Raw genomic sequence first — 18,315 nt, 5'->3', positions numbered from 1 at the left:
GCAGAGCGGTAAGGAGTGCTCTCCTGGAAGGGAGAAGGTGGAGGGCAGGACAAACCAGCTTGCTCGAATGCCATGTTTAGGAGTTTGAATTGTGCACTGGAGGTGAAGGGAGGCTACTGAAGGTCTCTAAATAGAAATGACATTTGCCATCACCAGGAATGGATGGCTGAATCTCTCAATGCCTCTGAAGAAAACCAGGTCAGTGTTAACAAGTGTTAACATGCAAAGAAACAGGGACACTTCCCTATGGAGCAGGATGCAAAGAGGCAGAGGTGCACAAGGCCCACACCAGCTGGATGGCCCTCGGGCTGTCCCTGTAGGGCTCCACTAGGATTCAGACCTTTCCTCTGGCTCTCAGCAAGGCCTAACAATTGGAAGGATCCTGGAATGATGTCCCGTCTCTGCAACTCCCTAGAGCCCTTGGCAGATCAGGCACTCCGACATGCATGTGCCATGACTTGGAGTGGCAGGGACCACACCACAGCTGTCTTCAAATACCTGCTGAAGACTGAGTGCAGAGATGAAGGTGACGTGTTCTGGGAGGCTCTGAAGAAGCAATGAGCACCAAAGGATTTCATCAACTCAAGGAACCAAATCTCAAGATTCGAAAAACAGAACTTTAACAACAGCACATTTTTCTTTAACGGTAAGGTTTTCTTGAAAAGGGAGACGCTCCTCACCATTGGAAAAATTTATGCACAGATGTGATAGATTGGTGGTTGCCAAACCCAGATAATGATCACTTGAGGAGCACATTAAAAATGCACATTCCAGATCACCTCCTCTTGGACTCAATTAGATACAAAGAGTGGAACCCAGGAATCTGTACCTTGAAATGTTAACCAGGATGTAACAGTCATCCTGGTTTGGTAGCCACTAGGCCATGTGACCATTTGTTAGGATGTAGTCCTCAACAAGATGAACTCAGATGAACTCCTCTTTTTTTTTTTTCTTGAGTCAGGGTCACATTCTGTCACCCAGGCTGGAGAACAGTGGTGCAATAGCAAATCTCTGCAACCTTGACCTTCCAGGCTCAAGTGATCCTCCTACCTCAACCTCCTGAGTAGCTCGAACCATGTGTGCATGCCACCACGCCCATCTAATTTTTGTATTTTTTTGTAGAGACAAGGTTTCCCCATGTTGCCCAGGCTGGTCTCCAACTCCTGGGCTCAAGCCATTAGCCCACCTCAGCCTCACAAAGTGCTGGGATTATAGGCATGAGCCACTGCACCTGGCCTTACAAACTAAATACTTCAAGATCCTTTTCTAAATGAATACCTTCTACTTGCCCTCTCACCTGGGTTCAAAAACTCTCCCTGTGTCCTTCCTCAAACCCCTTTCCAGCACAGATAAGTATTTACCATGATTAGAAAAATTATCTCAGAATCCGCCAAGCGCGGTGGCTCAAGCCTGTAATCCCAGCACTTTGGGAGGCCGAGGCGGGTGGATCACGAGGTCAAGAGATCGAGACCATCCTGGTCAACATGGTGAAACCCCGTCTCTACTAAAAATACAAAAAATCAGCTGGGCATGGTGGCGCGTGCCTGCAATCCCAGCTACTCAGGAGGCTGAGGCAGGAGAATTGCCTGAACCCAGGAGGCGGAGGTTGCGGTGTGCCGAGATTGCGCCATTGCACTCCAGCCTGGGTAACAAGAGCGAAACTCTGTCTCAAAAAAAAAAAAAAAGAAAGAAAAATTATCTCAGAATCTTGCCTTGTCTAAGAGAATACTCTGTGATGATAAAATGTTCTCTATCTGTGCTGCATAAAACCGTGGCCACTAGCTAATTACTGAGTGCTTGAAATGTGGCTAGCACTACTGAAAAGCTGAATTTAAGTTTTTATTAATACTTAATCTTAATTTTAATAGCCACATATGGCCAGTGGCTACCACAGAGGCCAGTGCAGCTTTCTGTAAAAGAGAGCTTCTGTATTCTCGGTGGGATCCAGGCAAACAACTAAATTCTGGCCCTACTCCCTCCACCACTCCTCTGAGCTCATCTCCAGTCTGAAGAGATCCACCTGATCACAGAGAGATTTAGTTCAAAGATGACAGCAGGAAAGGAGGGGCTCTGCAGCAGCTGTACCAGAGGCAACAGGTACAGGGAACACGGTGCCTGAACAAAAACTCTCACCCCCAAGGACTTCACCCTGCTCTGCTCAGAAAAGTAATTAACACCAGCAGCTGTCACCCCATCCTGGGCAGCAGAGCCTGACACCTGGCGCCATTTCCCAGCTTCCCCGGAGCAAGCAGCCCTCGATCTCAGGGATGACCTAGAACATCCCTTAGTTGACTAATGCTGGAGTCTCAAAACTGGTTTGTACTGGAACTTTTGGCTCTACTGGGGTATGGAAGTCCAAGGGACAGAAACTGAATCTCCAAAGAGAGAAAGCAAGCTAAGTTTATTCCAGACCTCAAAAAGTTTCATCAGGAAAACAGATCATCTGTACATTTCCAAACACAACTGGTTTCTTGCCCAGCCATAGCACACAGGCCAAAATCAAACCTGACCAAGTACTCCAGATTAACATGTGGCGTCTTCTAGCCTTGATTTCTACACCCCATAAACATTCTGGGCCGTTTCTCCCTGCATCTGCCTTGACACAGACACACACTGAATCCACCAACAAAGTGGTAACTGAGTTGAGATGTAAGTATTGCCTCAGCCTTCTGAGACACAATAACACAGACCTGGACAACAGCAAAAAATGCCAGGTGGGAATCAGGAACCACCTGTCACATTTAAACAGCTCTCAGTGTCCAGGGAGGAGACCAGCAACCTTCCACGCATGAGTTGGTGCAACAGCTCTCTCACCTGGAGGACAATGGTGCTTTCTCAAGGTTCCCTCAGTCTAAGTATTGACTACTTCCCTTTGGAGACATAGCTGGCCTGCTACAAAGACACAATCTCTCAGAGGAAAGGAGAGCGAAAGGTGTCAGTGGGAAAGGAAGGACAGAAGAAAAACTACACAGGAAAAGCACTGCAGGGGGAGGGGCGAAACCACCCGTTACAGACCAGGTACTTTTTGTGATGTCTCCAAGAAGACAAGGTTTTACCTGCTTCTTTCTTAATAAAGAAAGAAAGAGAGAGAGAGAGAGAGAAACAGAGAGAAAAAGAAAGAAAGAGAAAAAGAAAAAGAGAGAAAGAAAGACATGTTGCAACTTCCTTTGTCACAGCACGTACGTACTCAGGAACAAACAGACTCGACCCATTGCTTCACTTTCCCATCTGCACTATGTGCACTAACCGTCAGCTCCATCCCAAGCCCTGACCTCTCTGTTCTTTCAGCTCCTGAGCTGCAAAACACAAACTCGGCCTCCCAATCTCCCTGCACGCAGTCTCCCACTCCTTCACCTAGAACGTTAAACTCAAAAAGGAAGAGATTCTTCAGAGCGAAGGAGAAGCCATATGAGGGCCCAAAGGAGGATAAAAGGGGCTCTGCCACAGCTCCAGCCTAGCCATTCCTTTTTCATGCCTCCTTTGCGACTTCTCCCTGGCTCTATGTGACTGTCGGTTCACACCAATCTCAAACGCTGCCTATTACCCAGATTCTCAGAAAGGCAGCATCTCTTCCTCCTCAGCCAGACAAAATACGGGAGCCCCAGTGGAGTACCTCACACTTCTCCTCAGAAACCATCCCACTGGCCATATTTTCATCTGCACCCTCCCCTGGGTGTGTCACAGCTGTGTGTCCATGAGTATACTCTGCCTGTGCGGGCAGTGATCCCACCCTCTTCTCCCTCCCACCTTGAAGAACCCATCATGTATCTCTGCGTCCTTTACTGGCCACCCTGGTCCCCAGACACTTATCCCCCACCCACTCCCTGAACCTCTTCCTTCAGATGTAAAACCAGGAACCACACCACCTGGCCTACAAGGGTCAAATGAGAAAATGCAAGAAATGGTACAATCTCGATTCTGAGAGGAAGTCTCCTTTCATTCATTTTATACACACGGGTGTTCGTTTCTCTAAACTCTAAGTTTCCAAAGGCAGGGCCTACAACTTATTCTTATCATTGTAGTGATTTGCACAAAATAAGTATTCCATAAATATTGGATGATAAATTGCTAGGTCATCTAAGTACCCCATTACAATGGAGTCACAAAGGACCATTAGAGAGGCAATACTGTTTAAGCCACAGAGAGCCTAGGTTTTAAGAGTTAGACACACTCATTAATAAGCCTCAGGCCTTTGCAATTGCTGTTCCTCTACCCGGTCCCCCTTACCACCCACCAAGTACCTTTTTTGTCTGTTTTAAATACTAATGTATACCCAGAGCCCAAGATAATGCTTAGCACTTAGTTCAATACATTATTGCTAATGAATAAATTATTCTGTATATGTTTGAACATGTTTATTCTGTAAAATGGGGACTTTCACTTTGCAGTGAAAGGACTATTTTAAGAATTAACAAGAATGTAAGTAAAGCACCTAAAACAATGCTGATACATAGTATCTGCTCAATAAAGACTTGTTATTAATCCGAGAAACTTTCACAGAGTTGTTCAGTTTCCAACAGTGATCCGAATGATAGAAAATTGTCATATTGTATCAAAGTCAATCTGCTGTTTTGATCTATCCTTAGGGAAGCTGTACAAGTAACTCTTGGCACTGCTAATTAATTTTCTTGAGTAGTAAGTTGTTTTGGATCTCAAGGGTATAGAAGGCACCCACGGGCAAATCCTGCTTAGAAAGCAGGGGTCTAGTCTAAGCTGCTAGAAGGAATCATTGTTCTAAATTCTTCTCATCTCATATAGCAGAGGTATTAAAGAGGTCTAACCCAAGAGGATGACCCTTGACTGTTCTGCCATTCCAAGCTAATCCTGCCATCTGGGCCTCCTGATGGCCAGTCAGCAGGGAAGACAGGAGGCAGGCATGGAGAAGAATAAATGTTTATAAACACTGGCTGAGTGAATAAAAACACTGTGGCCAGGAGAAAGGTGAAGTAACACCATCCTGCAGAAACTGAGGACAGAGATGGTGGCTCTCAGTCCCAAGGCTCCCTGGGACCCAGGCTGACCACTTGTTTACCAGCATCAGGCTATTTTCCCAGCAGTGCAGACGCAACAACAGTGATGAAGAAAGGCCTTCAGTGCAGACCTTGCTTCAAGGTCAAGTCTGGTCCTGTTGATTTACAATGAGGAAACTGAGTGAGGCCTAGGCAGGTCCTAGGACTTACTTTGGCCCACAAAGGTAGAGTTACCAGCCAGGTCTCTCAGATTCCAGTCTAGTGTCAGGTTCTTTTTCCTGTGCAAATCTGTTGGGGCATGGAGTTAAGCAGCCCCATGAGGTTCAAATCTCCTACCTCAGTCCCAGCAACTGGGTACTTGATACAGTTTGGATATTTGACACCTTTAAGTCTCATGTTGAAGTATGATCCCCAGTGTTGGAGGTGGGGCCTGGTGGGAGATGTTTCCAACATGGGGGCAGATCCCTGGCTTGATGCCCTCCTTGTGGTAATGAGTTATCACTCCAAGTTCATGCAAGATCTGGTTGTTAAAAAGAATCGAGGGCCTCCCCCACCCCCATGCTTCCTCTTCTCCATATGTGATATGCCTTCATCTTCCCCCATGAGCAAAAGCTTCCTGAGGTCCTCACCAGAAGCAGATGTTGGTGCCATGATTCTTGTACAGCCTGCAGAACTGTCAGCAATAAACCTCTTTTCTCCATAAATTACCCAGTCTCAGATACTCCTTTATAGCAACACAAAATACAGTGTTTAACACTGGTCCCTCTTGCAAAACACAGGAGCATGACCAGCAGGTAGAAAACCAAAGACTGTGTCTGCGTGTCTGTGTCGTGTCTGTAGCTAACTAAAAAATGCCAAGAGCTGTACGAAAGCTGGCAAGCTCCACATCTGTCCCTCCCTCAGTTAAAGTTCTCCAAAGGGCAAAAAGGTCCTCTCCAGGAATAAAAGAGGCCCTGGAAGAGGGAGGAGGAGGAGAGACATCAATGGGAAACTGTGGTCAGAGTCCTTATAAGAACGAGAACTCTGTTAGCAGAAATAGAAGGTGCCTGCTTGAGTCAGCAGATCCAAGTGGGTAGCAGGAAAAAATGCTCAGAAGACTGTCTAAGAGCAGCTTTTCAGCAGCAGGAAGAACAGGGACAGACACTGAGAGAGATCATCACTCTACCCCAGCTCAGTCTCAGAGCACATAGCCCAGTACTATCCCACCCTTGGGACTGCCACAGCCCCTAACTCTGAGGACTACCACTAGTACATTGCATTTATGTCAGTGGCATACACAATTACTCAGTTATCGCACCTTTATTCAGCAGCTAAGTATAACGCACAGTGCCAAAATACTCTAGGGTTCTTTTTTCATAGACAGGGTCTTGCTCTGTCACCCAGGCTGGAGAACAGTGACATGATCATAGCTCACTGTAACCTTGACTTTCTGGGCTCAAATGATCCTTCCACCTCAGCCTCCTGAGTATCTGAGGCTATGGGTATGTGACAACACAGCTGCCTAATTTTTTAATTGTTTTTAGAGATTGGGTCTTGTTATGTTGCCCAGGCTGATCTCAAACTCTTGAGTTCAAAAGATCTTCCCACCTTGGCCTCCCAAAGCACTGAGATTACAGGCATGAGCCACCACACCTGGTCTCAATTTTTTAACGAGGGCATACAGTCACTACATGGAAACAAGAGGATACAAAAATAATGAAGATGCAGGTTTTCAAGGAATTTACAATCCAATCCACTATCTAAAGAGATGCCTCGCATTCCTGTGTGGAATCTGGAGACAATGTGCAGAAATGGCATGTTGAAAAGGGAAGGAAAAGAAGGAAGAACAGGCCATCAGCCTCAGACCTCAGGTGGCTGAAGGAGAGAATGTAGTTGGTGTCTACCATGTTTTTGCATCCTTCAACGACACTTTGTCTGTCACTGACCTTTCTGTCACCTACCACATCACTGACCTTTATGGCAAAGAAATCATCTGCCGTGTGACTGGTGAGACGAAGGTGAAGGTAGAATGAGATGAATCTTCACCACATGCTGCTATGTTGGCTGCCCAGGATGTGGCCCAGAGCTGGGTATCGCTGCCCTACATATCCAACTCTAAGCCACAGGAGGAAGTAGAACCAAGATCCCTGGACCTGGGGCCCAGGCAGCCCTCAAAGCCTTTGCCCACTCGGGTATGAAGATTGAACGGATTGAGGATGTCACCTTAACCCCTCTGACAGCACCTGCAGGAAGGGGTTTGCCATAGTCACTGTCTGTGCACAGGAGTCCTCAAATATTTTCCATTAATAAATTGCATTCCTGTTTAAAACACACACACACACACACACACACACACACACACACACACACAGATGCCTTGTACATAAAGAAATGCACTTAGGCTGGGCGCAGTGGCTCACGCCTGTAATCTCAGCACTTTGGGAGGCCAAGGTGGGCAGATCACAAGGTCAGGAGATGGAGACTATCCTGGCTAATACGGTGAAACCCCATTTCTACTAAAAATAAAAGTAAAGATAAAAAAATTAGCCGGCCATGGTGGCAGGTGCCTGTAGTCCCAGCTACTCAGGAGACTGAGGCAGTAGAACTGCTTGAACCAGGGAGGTGGAGGTTGCAGTGAGCCAAAATTGCGCCACTGCATTCCAGCCTGGGCAACAGAGACTCCATCTCAAAAAAAAAAAGAAAGAAAGAAAGAAAGAAAGAAAGAAAGAAAGAAATGCACTTAAACAGTGAAATAAAGGGTAAAGGTGTATCAGCAAGTTTGATGGGGAAGTATGGGAAGACCCACTTTTGATGGGAAAGGCTCTGGGAAAGCAGCATCACTGCAGGGTGGAATAGGTAGATCTAGACAGGACGGGAGACAGGCACGGTGCAGAGAAGATGCAGACGGATAGATGCTGAGCGTGAGGGTGGAAAGCAGGGTTCTGTGAAAGAAACAACACGTATAAGCCACTTAAGCTGGGGAGAAAAAAAAAGTATACATAAAAACAAAACAAAACAAAACAAAACAAAAAAACAGATTAGGGCCAGATCTGGGAAGGATTTGGATATCTCATGTATTCTGCAGACAAAGAGACCCACTGAAGGGCTTAAGCTGGGAAGCTACATGATCAGAGCTGGGCTCTAGGCACACTAATCCCCACTGAACGCCGAAGAATCAAGGGGGCAAGACCTACATTCCACAGCTGAGGGTTCTCAGAGTTAGCCACACGTTTCAACGGCCCATCCCACCCCCACTACTTCTACTCCTTCCCTCTCTGGTTACACCTCAAAACCAAATTTATTTTCTTTTAAAGAATCTGAGCCCAGGTAGCCAAATCAAATGCATGAAGTCAGGACAGTCTGAGACCCAAGAGAGGGGACACTGCCGCCCTTCCTCCTCCCCTCTGTGAGCACAGGTCACTAGAGCACATCAGGGGAAGGGAACACAAAGGGTATGAAGTCCCAAGTGGGCTCTGCTGGAAAGGACATGGTGCTCACGAGCCTGGCACTCAGAGGAAATGATAGCCTTCAGCATGTCTGCAAGAGCAAGCATTTCCAAGAAAGGTTACTACACATGCTCATTTTCTCCCTGTGCCTCCATTTGCCAGAGATCTGGGTGTCTGTAAGGAGAGAGAAAGCATGGGATGGCCCCTTGCCGGGCTCTCGGGCTCAGCAGAGCAGCCAGACTGCTCGGAACTGCAGAGCGCATGCAGCCTCCTCCTCAGGCCACCTGCATTCCAAGGATTCTCCAAGCTCCAGGCACATGGCCTTTAGTGTCCAGGGCTCTCCCCGAAGGACCCTTTGAGCTCTACAGAAGCCAAGCATGACAAGCAATCTGCAGATTCCCCACTTAGAGAGGCTGCCCTTCTCCAGCTCCTGTGAAGCCTGGCCGTTAGAATCCTACTTACCTTCTTCTAGGAATCACAGAAGCCAAGGAAGACAGTCAGGATAGGGAAAGACAGAGGGTATGGCTATTCTGAGGACAGGGGTTTCTTCTGTCAGTTAAAAATAAACTCTTGGCAACTATACCTAACTCTTCCCCTGCACAGGCCAATGGGCCCTGGCAGATTAATCTTTCCTTGTAGAGGAAAGAGGCCCCAGTGGGGAGAGATGGGACAAGGAGGCCATGGAGACTTGATCAGAGTATGTAACTCTAGCTGAAGGCAGAGGGCTCCTCAAGTCCTACCTCTCAGTTGCCATCACTCTCCACCATGCACCTCTTCCCCAAATAAACCCTAATCCCAGAAAGCAGACAAAGAGCCCTCCTAGGCCACGATTAGTATCACCACCTGTCCAGGGATTAGAAAAATCAGAAAGAATACCAACATCAAACTAAAGAACAGAATGCCAATGTCAGACTCTGCCCACTATCTGTCAGCTAAGCATATATGCTCGCTACCTGAGCCCCTTTCCTCATCTTGCTCCCCAAGTCTCCAGGATCCCTGGGGAGTAGAGGAAGAGGCCACACCTCCATGGACACATATCAATATTGCAGACAAGAGGTAGAAGAAACCCATGCACACGTGACATTCTGCACGTGGCTGAGCTGGGAGGGCCAAAGGTGCCACGGCCTGACTCAGGAAGGAGGTCCTGAGAGCCAGGGCCTAGTTATTCTTGGAAGCTGACAAGATAAGGTCACGCTTTTGAATGTGGTAGCCCAAAGCCTTACATTGCAGAGGTGGAGAACATAACGTAGCAACAGGGCAGGAGTACACGGTACGTAGCATGCTCAGTGACAGGGCAGCCGGGGTGAAGTCCTGGGGCAGACCATGCCCATGTGGGGCTGTCCTATGCATCTGTATGTAACTCTGGCAGAGGCCTGCTTGGAGGTGAAGCCTGGAGGAACCCAGGGCTGGAGGCAAGCACAGTAGAAGGTCTGATCCACTCTGATGAGCTGGGTCAACCTCCTTTTTGTCTAACACATTCCCTCCGGGGGAATAAGCAGGAGAGCTTCACAGAGCTTTCACACACACAAATCTGGACACCTGGAAACACAAAAACCATAGCACATCTCCTGGCACTCAGAAGAGTGTTAGCCCCAAATCGCTCAGACTGGAAGAGAAAGGGGCAAGCAGAGAGAACATCAGCGAAAAGGGAGAGAAACAGGTCAGCAGTGTGGCAGGAAGGACTGAGACAGCTAACAGGGCCTGGCTGTGAGGGGAGACTGCAGCAGTGGCAGGTTTATTTTTAGCTGTTGGGCAGAGGGGCTGAGTAACAGTTCTGGGCTCTGGGCAGGAGGCCAGGCTGCCAAGGTCTGGTGTGTGCTGGGAGCCTCATTAACAATATGGATCATTAAATGGCAGCAAATAATCAACTCGATCATCTCCCTGTAGACAAGCAGGAAGGTAAGGAGCCCCCACAGGAGGATGAAGGTGGAAGAGCAGGCAGGGGACAGTCAGTAGATCTCCTGTTCAGCCCTTCCCCTTGGAGAGATTTCACCTTTGTTTCTGGTTCACAAGAATCTTCATGGAGATGAGCCAGAGAGAAGGCACCAACAGTACAGCTCCCTTAGCTCCCTCAACTGCTCTGAGACAGAGGAGGCTTCCGCAGGGTAACCCCTAGCTTCCACCTCTGGCCACCACTCTTCACCTCTCAGATGAGTGCTGTATGGACACTGGCCATAGAGATGCCTGGAAACCTCCCTCAAGAATAAGATGCCCTTTCATATGACCCTTTTGGAGAGCTCAGGTTCCCAGCAGAATGAGCACATTGGCTGGTCTTGGAGGAGAACACCAGATACAAATATGGGCTGACCTTGGGGCCCTGTCCCAGTTCATTCTGGCATACAGAGATGTTTACTGATCAGAGAATAAAGACCCCAAGAACCCTTCAATGCCAGAGGCCCAGCCCAACTTTATGTCTCCCTCTCCTGTGGCTCTCTTCCTCCTCCCACCAAACCTGATGGCCCAGCACATAGGACCCCAAAGTCCGAACCTCCAGAGCTGAAACTACTGCTCTAGCTTTGCATGGGCAGGAAGAGGAAGAAAGAGAACAGACATCACCAGGCACCCCCTTTTCCTCCTGCTTCCTCAGACTCCCAAGAGCTCTTCTTACTCAGCCCTGTCTGAGGGGTTGAGGGTCAACTGAATGTAAGTCCTAAGTTCCTCACCAGCTCTGGGAATCAGCCCCATCTCTGACCTCAGAACAACTCCTAATCCATAAGTATACCTTTGGTGAATTAGAAGGCATTCTTTTGAAAGAACCCAGCCACACACAAAGACAAAGCCGAGCAACGGGACAGCAGCTAGACTTCAGACCTCCCTTACCTCCTCAACCAGACGCCTGTGCACAGGGCACCGCCTACACCAGCAATCACAGTGGATTTCAAATGCCCCATGACTTGAAATGGGAAAGGAATCTCAAGTAGGGAACAGAGTTCCTCATCTTTACTTGGATTACACTAAGATTCTGCCAATTTTAAGGAAAGAGAAGATACACACCCTGCTAAACTACGTAGTCTATCCTCTCTGCCGACTCACCAGCTAGAACACCTTCTAAGTCTTCATAAAAGAGAAGGAGCAGCTGGTCAGTGATGACTATTCATTAACCAGACACAGGCTGTCCTGGAGCCTGAAATTAAGCCTACGAAAAGACATCTACGCTGACCCAGATACTGCTCATGGCCAGACCCAGAGCAAATCGGCAAGCTAACCTGCCTGCCCTCCATCTCTGGCCTGCAGCACCGCCTTCTACTGCCTCACCCTGCCAGTGCTCAAGAAGCTGCACAAGCCAACTTTCTGTGCACTGAGACCTGGAAAGTTTAGCTGACCTATTCAAGTTCATGTAACTTGTTAGCAGCATACAAAGACTAGAACCTTTCTATTTATGTATGTACTTATTTTTGCTTTCTTATCTAGCACATAACCCATAGTAACAAGCTCTCATCTCTACATATTTATATCCATATCTATATACAGATAATATATATATATATATATATATATATATATATATATATATCTCTTAAAATACAAAATAACAGTGTTTTCCTAAAAACTAGAAAAGGTACAACAATCCGATTTGGACAGAGATTGCACCAGCAATCACAGTGGACTTCAAATGCCCCATGACTTGAAATAAGACAGGCGTACATTATTATGCTGTCCAGTGGCATGGCCCCTTCTCTTCACCAATGCCCCCATTTTCTAGGTGATCTATGTGGAAAGACCCTAGCTGATGGGTTAGTGGAGCTCAGTTTTGCTCCACCAGGCCTACAGTCTTCTAGCAACCAAAAACCAAAGGAGCCCAAACCAAGAGCAGGTCCCAAGGAACCAAGTCTCAAGGTGTGGCTTGGATGCCGACAACATGTAAGACCTTGGACGTGCCACTGAACCTTTCTGCACCGGCCCAGCTTCTTCCTCAGTGATGTGGAAGGAGTCAAGAATGATGGCCAGGAAATGTGAGATCTAAGTTACTATGAAGTGTGGGTCACTTCATCACTGGGCCTCAAACCATTACCAAGAAAATCTCGTCCATGTAAAGAACAACTCTTCTCTGCCCATCCACCTCCCTCCAGGACACAGAACCATCTGGAAAGGTACAGTGCAGGGAAAAGAGGCAAAAAGAGACTTCACATGAGCCTTGGCAGGGCCTGAAGTAGAGGAAAGGTAAGCAAAATTGAGTGAATCCTGCACTACAGACATCACGCCACTAGGAAGAACCCCGGCTCAGAGCACGGCAAGGCTGCTTGGGAATTGTGCAATGGCTCAGACGCAAATTGTGCCCTGCTCTTCCCAATCTTGGCTGACATTCTTCCTGGCACCCACTCAGCACACTCCTGGGCTCCGGGTAACAGGAGCTTTGGCCCCTCCCCTAGCCCCAGAATTAAGTTTGCCTCCAGCAGTTCTGAGGCTGGGCTCTTCCAGGCCCTTCTCCCAATCCCCTGTACCTGCTTCATAAGAAAAACCATCAACTGTGGATGGCCCAACCTCTCAGGTCCCAAGGAGTGGAAACATCTTCTTAAACCAGGTCCCAGTACCTTCTTCCTCCCACAAAGGAGTTCTTTTGTTTCCTAGACACCCACCAATATTTGGCCCTGAGGCCCAGGGACTGCTTTTCTCTCCCCTCCTGTCAGCCACTGATCCCATATCTTAGCTGGAGATTATCTCCAAGCTCAGTCAAAGCCAAGAATTTACAAATAAAAAAGGACAATGAACAGACCCAGCTTTGATCCTGCCTCAATGGATGCCAAGAGCAGTGCTGCAGGAGCCAGGGGTCAGGGCCAGGGTCAGGAGGGACAGGATCTCTGAAACCAGAAACCCAACCCTTCCTTGATAATTCTGCAAGCCCAACCTCAATGATTCCTAACCTTTTTTGACACCTTCATACCCCTCAAACACTTTAAAACCTGCTTTGACACAAGATGGGTTAGCTTCAATTTTGAGCCGCCAACCCCTGACCACTCTGACCTCCTGTTCCTCCCCTCAGTTCTAGCCAGGCCAGTGTCACTACACCTGTCACAGACTTGCTCACTCCTCAGAGGCACAGCAATGTCCCACTGACCCCAGCTGGAGCCTCCCTTAGCTCCTGGAGTCATCACAGATTCCCGTCTTTCAAAGCTCCTCTACTCCCAGCCACGCGATTTAGCTCCTAGACCAGCAAAGTGTAGGAGAACTTTCTGCAAGGATGAAAATGTTCTTCTGCACTGTTCAATAGCCATTAGCCACATGTTTACTAAACACTTGAAGTGTGGATAGCAACTGATCTTTCAAATTTAATTTAGTTTAATCCCTTCACGTTAATTCATTTTAATTTAATTAGCCATGTGAGGGTACTGGCCACCAAACCGGACAGTACAGCCCTAACCTACGTGTGTTAATTTCACCTTCTCCAAACAGGTTTCTTGACTCAAAATCTTAAAGACCACTTTTTACATGTGAATCCTCCATGCAACTAAGCTTATGACAGATACTGAGTAAACTGTTACCGACCTGTAACCATACTGCATATAAAAGTCAATGAAACTTTCCTCACCTTGTGACTCCAGCAAACTCCAGTTTGGGACACTGCCTCTGACCAGCCACACTACCTGTCTTACTCTCCACAGGTACACAGTATGAAGTGTGCTGGAGGAGACGGTGCCTGTACTGTGAGGATGTGGGAGTTCTGGAATTTCCCTCCAACAGCATCCAGAATCATCATGAGAGGTTCCAATCATCTCCCCTTCATGAGAACAAAGGAAGCCACATCGCAGTGGCACTTCCATGACCTACGGAGAGAGGACTGCTGGAGAAAGGAAAGGAAAAGAGACTACAGAACCTTGTTTTCTCTAATCCATGCAATGGAAAGATACACAGAGGTAAGTTATGACAACACTGTCTATTTTATAAAGCAATAACATGCTTCATCTAATCAGAATGGCACAGCAGAAGAGGACAACGATACAGTCTTTAATTAAATTTGTTGAGCTAACACCTAAGGGTCACCACGACACAGTGAAGTGGCAAGCAGCTGAGGAACCCTCCCAGGGAATACAACTAATTAATACATAAGTGGGTTGAGATTAGGTGTCGTTATCAAAGAAATAACAGAATTCCCACGTTCTTGTACAAAAGATAACAAGATTTCTATCAAATACTCCCTTAAAAGGGGGATGGAGTGTTAAAAAAAAAAAATGCATGGAGCTACTGTTGAAGCTCCCTGCCAACTTTGGGGACCCAGCTCAGGAGCAGCAAATGCCCACCCAGCCCCCTTTGCTGACCTCAAAGAAGGACCTGAGGTAAGAGAACAGCTCCTCAGGCTGGAGGCACCCTGGAGCAGCAGCCAGCCATGTCCCTGAGCCTGTGACTCAGTTAGGAAGTAAGCGAGAAGCCTGAGACTGGGAGTCAGGCAACCTGGGTTCCAATCCTGCCTCTGCCAAGTGAATGGCTATGGTACCTTGAGCAAGTCACTCTCTCACTCTGGGCCTTGGTTTTCTCTTCTGCAAAACCAGGGGGCTACACCAAATGACCTCTCAAGTCCCTTACAACTGTGACTGAAAGTTAGCAAAAGCAGCCAGGAGAGATGGTAAGGTGAGGTCATAGCACCCACCAAAAGCATTTAAATGGGAGCTCTCTGAGGTGGAGGGAGAGAAGCAGCAGGGTGAGCTGGGACTGTTTTTCAAATGCTGATTTCACTTAACAGGGCTAAGACGGGGTCACCAGACTACAGGCAGAGAGAAGCACATCTGGGCAGCTGCCAGTTCCCATCAACTCTCAGGGCTGCGACACAGCAGACTTCTAAACCCCAGCAGAGGCTGGGCTACTGCCCTGCAGCTCTGCCCTAGCCCCCCAACTTCGGCCTCCGCACACTGTGCAGAAGAGAGGTCTCCTCCATTTTTCTCAGGCACCTTCCCAAAGGGGTAATCCCTCCTGCCCCACTCCATCTTCCTCTCCTACTTTATAATCACGAAACTTCTAGTTTCGAAAACTACTTCACTACTCAGCACCTGAGGTTAATCAAAATTCAAGATCTAGAAATCTCTTTGGTGTGTGTCTCTGGAACAGGCTTCTTAGAACCAGATTTCCTTCACAGCTGTAATTATGTCTCAGCCAATATTTGGATACGGAAGTGCTGTTAACACTGCTGTCAGTCTCCAATGCCTTGTCTCTCCTTTCTTTCTCCATTATTAAGTTTTAACACAAAGACGTGTGTGAGAAATCCACAATTTAACAGTTGAGTCAACTTAAAAGATCTGGGAGCAGGCTGCCTGTCAAAACAGACTGACTTCACTCTTCACCCACTTCTAACCTGAAAGAGATAAACTATGAGTGTTATTTAACATGCTGCTGGATCTTTCCTTCCAAAACTATTCAAAGTAGAAAAATATCTGAACCTCTTTCCCGTTAGTTACAAGAGAAATCTGAATTGCCACTCAAAAGCATTTTTTAGTATGGTTTTGTGTGTGTGTGTCTATTATATGGAGCAGAAGTTGGGTGCTTTTGTTCTGAAGTCTTTACATAATATTCCAAATATCCAAGAGAATGAACAGCCAGTATCCCCAAACTGCTGATAGGTGAAAGCAGATGGTGCCTCAGAAGGGACAGAAAACACTCCTGAAAAGACCGTCTATCACTTCCTCAAAAATACAGGTTAACTGTGGTCAAAATGTATTCACCCAACTCCAGTCCCCAAGGTCAGAGCTATGATCAAACCAAACAACAACTCCTCCTGCTCCTTTCCCTTCAGTTATGAGTAAGGAAAGAGAAGTCTGAGGCAAAAATATTGAAGTGTTGAAGATACTTATCCCCTCACCAACAGTCAACGTTAAACAACAACCGAGATCCCACAGCAAGAACCCACAGTAGAAACAAAAAAGAACTGTGATGGTGTTGAGTATGAGAGCATCAAGAAAATAATTCTAGAGGCCTTAAAATCTAGAAATGGAACATGCTTGCCCTGTACAACCCCGAAGCACTGGTGTTCTTTTAAAACATCTTATTGTATATTCCAATAGTTCCACCCATACCTCATTTCTGAGAGTTGTACTTGATAACTGAAATACAGCTGGCTGTGGGGGCTGAGGAAAAAGAGAAAAATATAACACAGGAAGTATTTTTCTCCTTCTCCAATCACTGAGACACCCCAGGGGAAACAGACCTGAGGTGTCACCTTTAGAGATTGGTTTAACCTGAAACCTCTGTGAGAGCAAAACCTTGTTGGTGACCCTGCAAGACTGGCTCACACTTCACTGGGGACCCACCCATCTCATGAGATCTCCCAGCCCATTCTGTTTAACTTCTGAAGTCGATATTCTCACTTGAATCCTTATTCTCCCACCACCGCACCCCTTAAAGAAAGAAAAAGGATGGGCTTCCCTGGCCCAAGGGTAAGGTTTCCTCGGACTGCCCATCATCCCACGCGTCCAGGACAGCAAGTGGCCCTCTCCGGGAGGCAGAATCAGCACGGGCCCGGCCGCGGGTTACTGACTCGGTTCCCAGTGATCAGCAGGGCCGCGGACACCGCCGGCCTCTCTCCGGAGCCGCCTCGGGCAGGCGTGGGTGGGGGCCCGCTCCGCGATCCAAACAATCCCGCCCCCACAGCCGGGGTGCGCCCCGGACCCTCCCGCCGCACACCTCCCGGCCCGCGCGCCCCAAGGCGGCCTGGCTGCCCTCGCGAGGCTCAGGGAAGTGAAATCACACATTCCGGCTCCCAAATAAGGAGCTAGGCTAAATAAACCTCTGCGCTCCGACTTCTCCAAACCAACCGACCAACCGGCTCAATGAGTAATGGGCCTTTTGTGCCCGCAGAGAGAGAAAAACGAGGGAGGAGAAGACGGGGAATCACCATCCCCCGAATCACTTCCTTGAGATGGAGTGAAATTAGCAGAAGTCCCGAAGCCAACCGTTCCGACTCGGCTGGATCCCGCTCAAACGCCAAAATGGCAGAGTCCCCGAGTCCCCGAGTCCCCGGAGCGGGTCCCAGGGCTCCCGCACGGGGGCGGCCGGAAGCGGTCTGGGTGGCGAGCGCGCCGGGACCCGCCGCCCGCCCCGCACTCTGCGCCCCCGGCCCGGCCGCCCCGCCCCGCCCCGCCTCCCCTCCCCCGGCCCCAGACCTACTTTGAGGGCGAATTTCTCCTGGGTCCTCTTGTTGAAGATCTGCAAAACTTTCCCGTTGATGCCCAGCCCCAGGACCTGGCTGGTGACCTTGTAGTCGTCGATGATGGCGTTCTTCTTGATCTGCAGGCCGGACTTGACGTGGAACTGCGGGAACTGCTGCGGGGGCGGCGGCGGCGGCGGCTGCGCCGGGGGGTGCGGCGGGGCAGGGGCGGGGGACTGCGGCGGCGGGGCCGGGGCGGGGAAAGGCACCGGCGGGCTCTGGCCCTGGGAGTTGGACAGCATGGTGCCCGGGGACGCGGGGGCGCGGGCCGGGCTGCCCGCAGCCGCCCCCTCCTCCGGCTCCGGGCCCCCTCCCCGCTGCCCCCCGACCGGCTGCGAAGTTCGCTCCGGGCTGGAGCCGGCTTCCCCGCCCCGGCCCGGCTCCAGGCTCGGCGGGTCGCGGGGCTCCGTGAGTCCCACCGCCAGCCACCGGCGCCCACCGGCCCGGCACCCTCCCGCCCTCCCTCCCCCCCCCGGGGGCCTGGCGCTCTGGGGACCGCGGGGCGGCGGGGGCCCGGCCGGGGGGAAGCGGCCGCGCGACAATGTACCCAGCCCCGAGCCGGCGGCCGCGTCACAGCCTTGTCTGCGTCCGGGGCCGGTCCTTAAAGGGGAGGGGAGGGGGCGGAGCCTGGGGAGGCGTGGTATAGGGGCGGGGCGAGCCTTAAAGGGGAGGACGCGAGGGGCCCGGAGCTGGGAGGACCGCGGAGTAGGCTAGGGGCTGCTGCCTGGGGGCCAGGGAGAGGGGACGAAGAAATCCCAGTTCCTAACCAAGGCCATGCAAAGGAGGAGGG

General features: G+C 49.3%; 1 protein-coding gene across 2 annotated transcripts in view; it reads right to left on the bottom strand.

Moving 5' to 3' along the window:
* Positions 1-18,099, bottom strand: part of MAPKAPK2 (MAPK activated protein kinase 2) — a 48,209-nt gene extending 30,110 nt beyond the window's left edge. Inside the window, exon 1 of one of the 2 annotated variants that reach the window (XM_039463440.2) lies at positions 17,486-18,099. In XM_039463440.2, coding sequence (XP_039319374.1) covers positions 17,486-17,767 — 282 coding nt within the window. In that variant the 5' untranslated portion in view covers positions 17,768-18,099. The remainder of the gene's footprint in view (positions 1-17,485) is intronic. The other variant, XM_039463439.2, reaches the window with a different exon arrangement.
* Positions 18,100-18,315: the final 216 nt, after the last annotated feature.

The sequence above is a fragment of the Saimiri boliviensis genome, chromosome 14, assembly GCF_048565385.1.
Source record: "Saimiri boliviensis isolate mSaiBol1 chromosome 14, mSaiBol1.pri, whole genome shotgun sequence".
Taxonomy (NCBI): Eukaryota; Metazoa; Chordata; class Mammalia; order Primates; family Cebidae; genus Saimiri; species Saimiri boliviensis.
The sequence above is the reverse complement of the archived record's forward strand: the minus strand, read 5'-3'. Positions and strand labels throughout refer to the sequence as shown.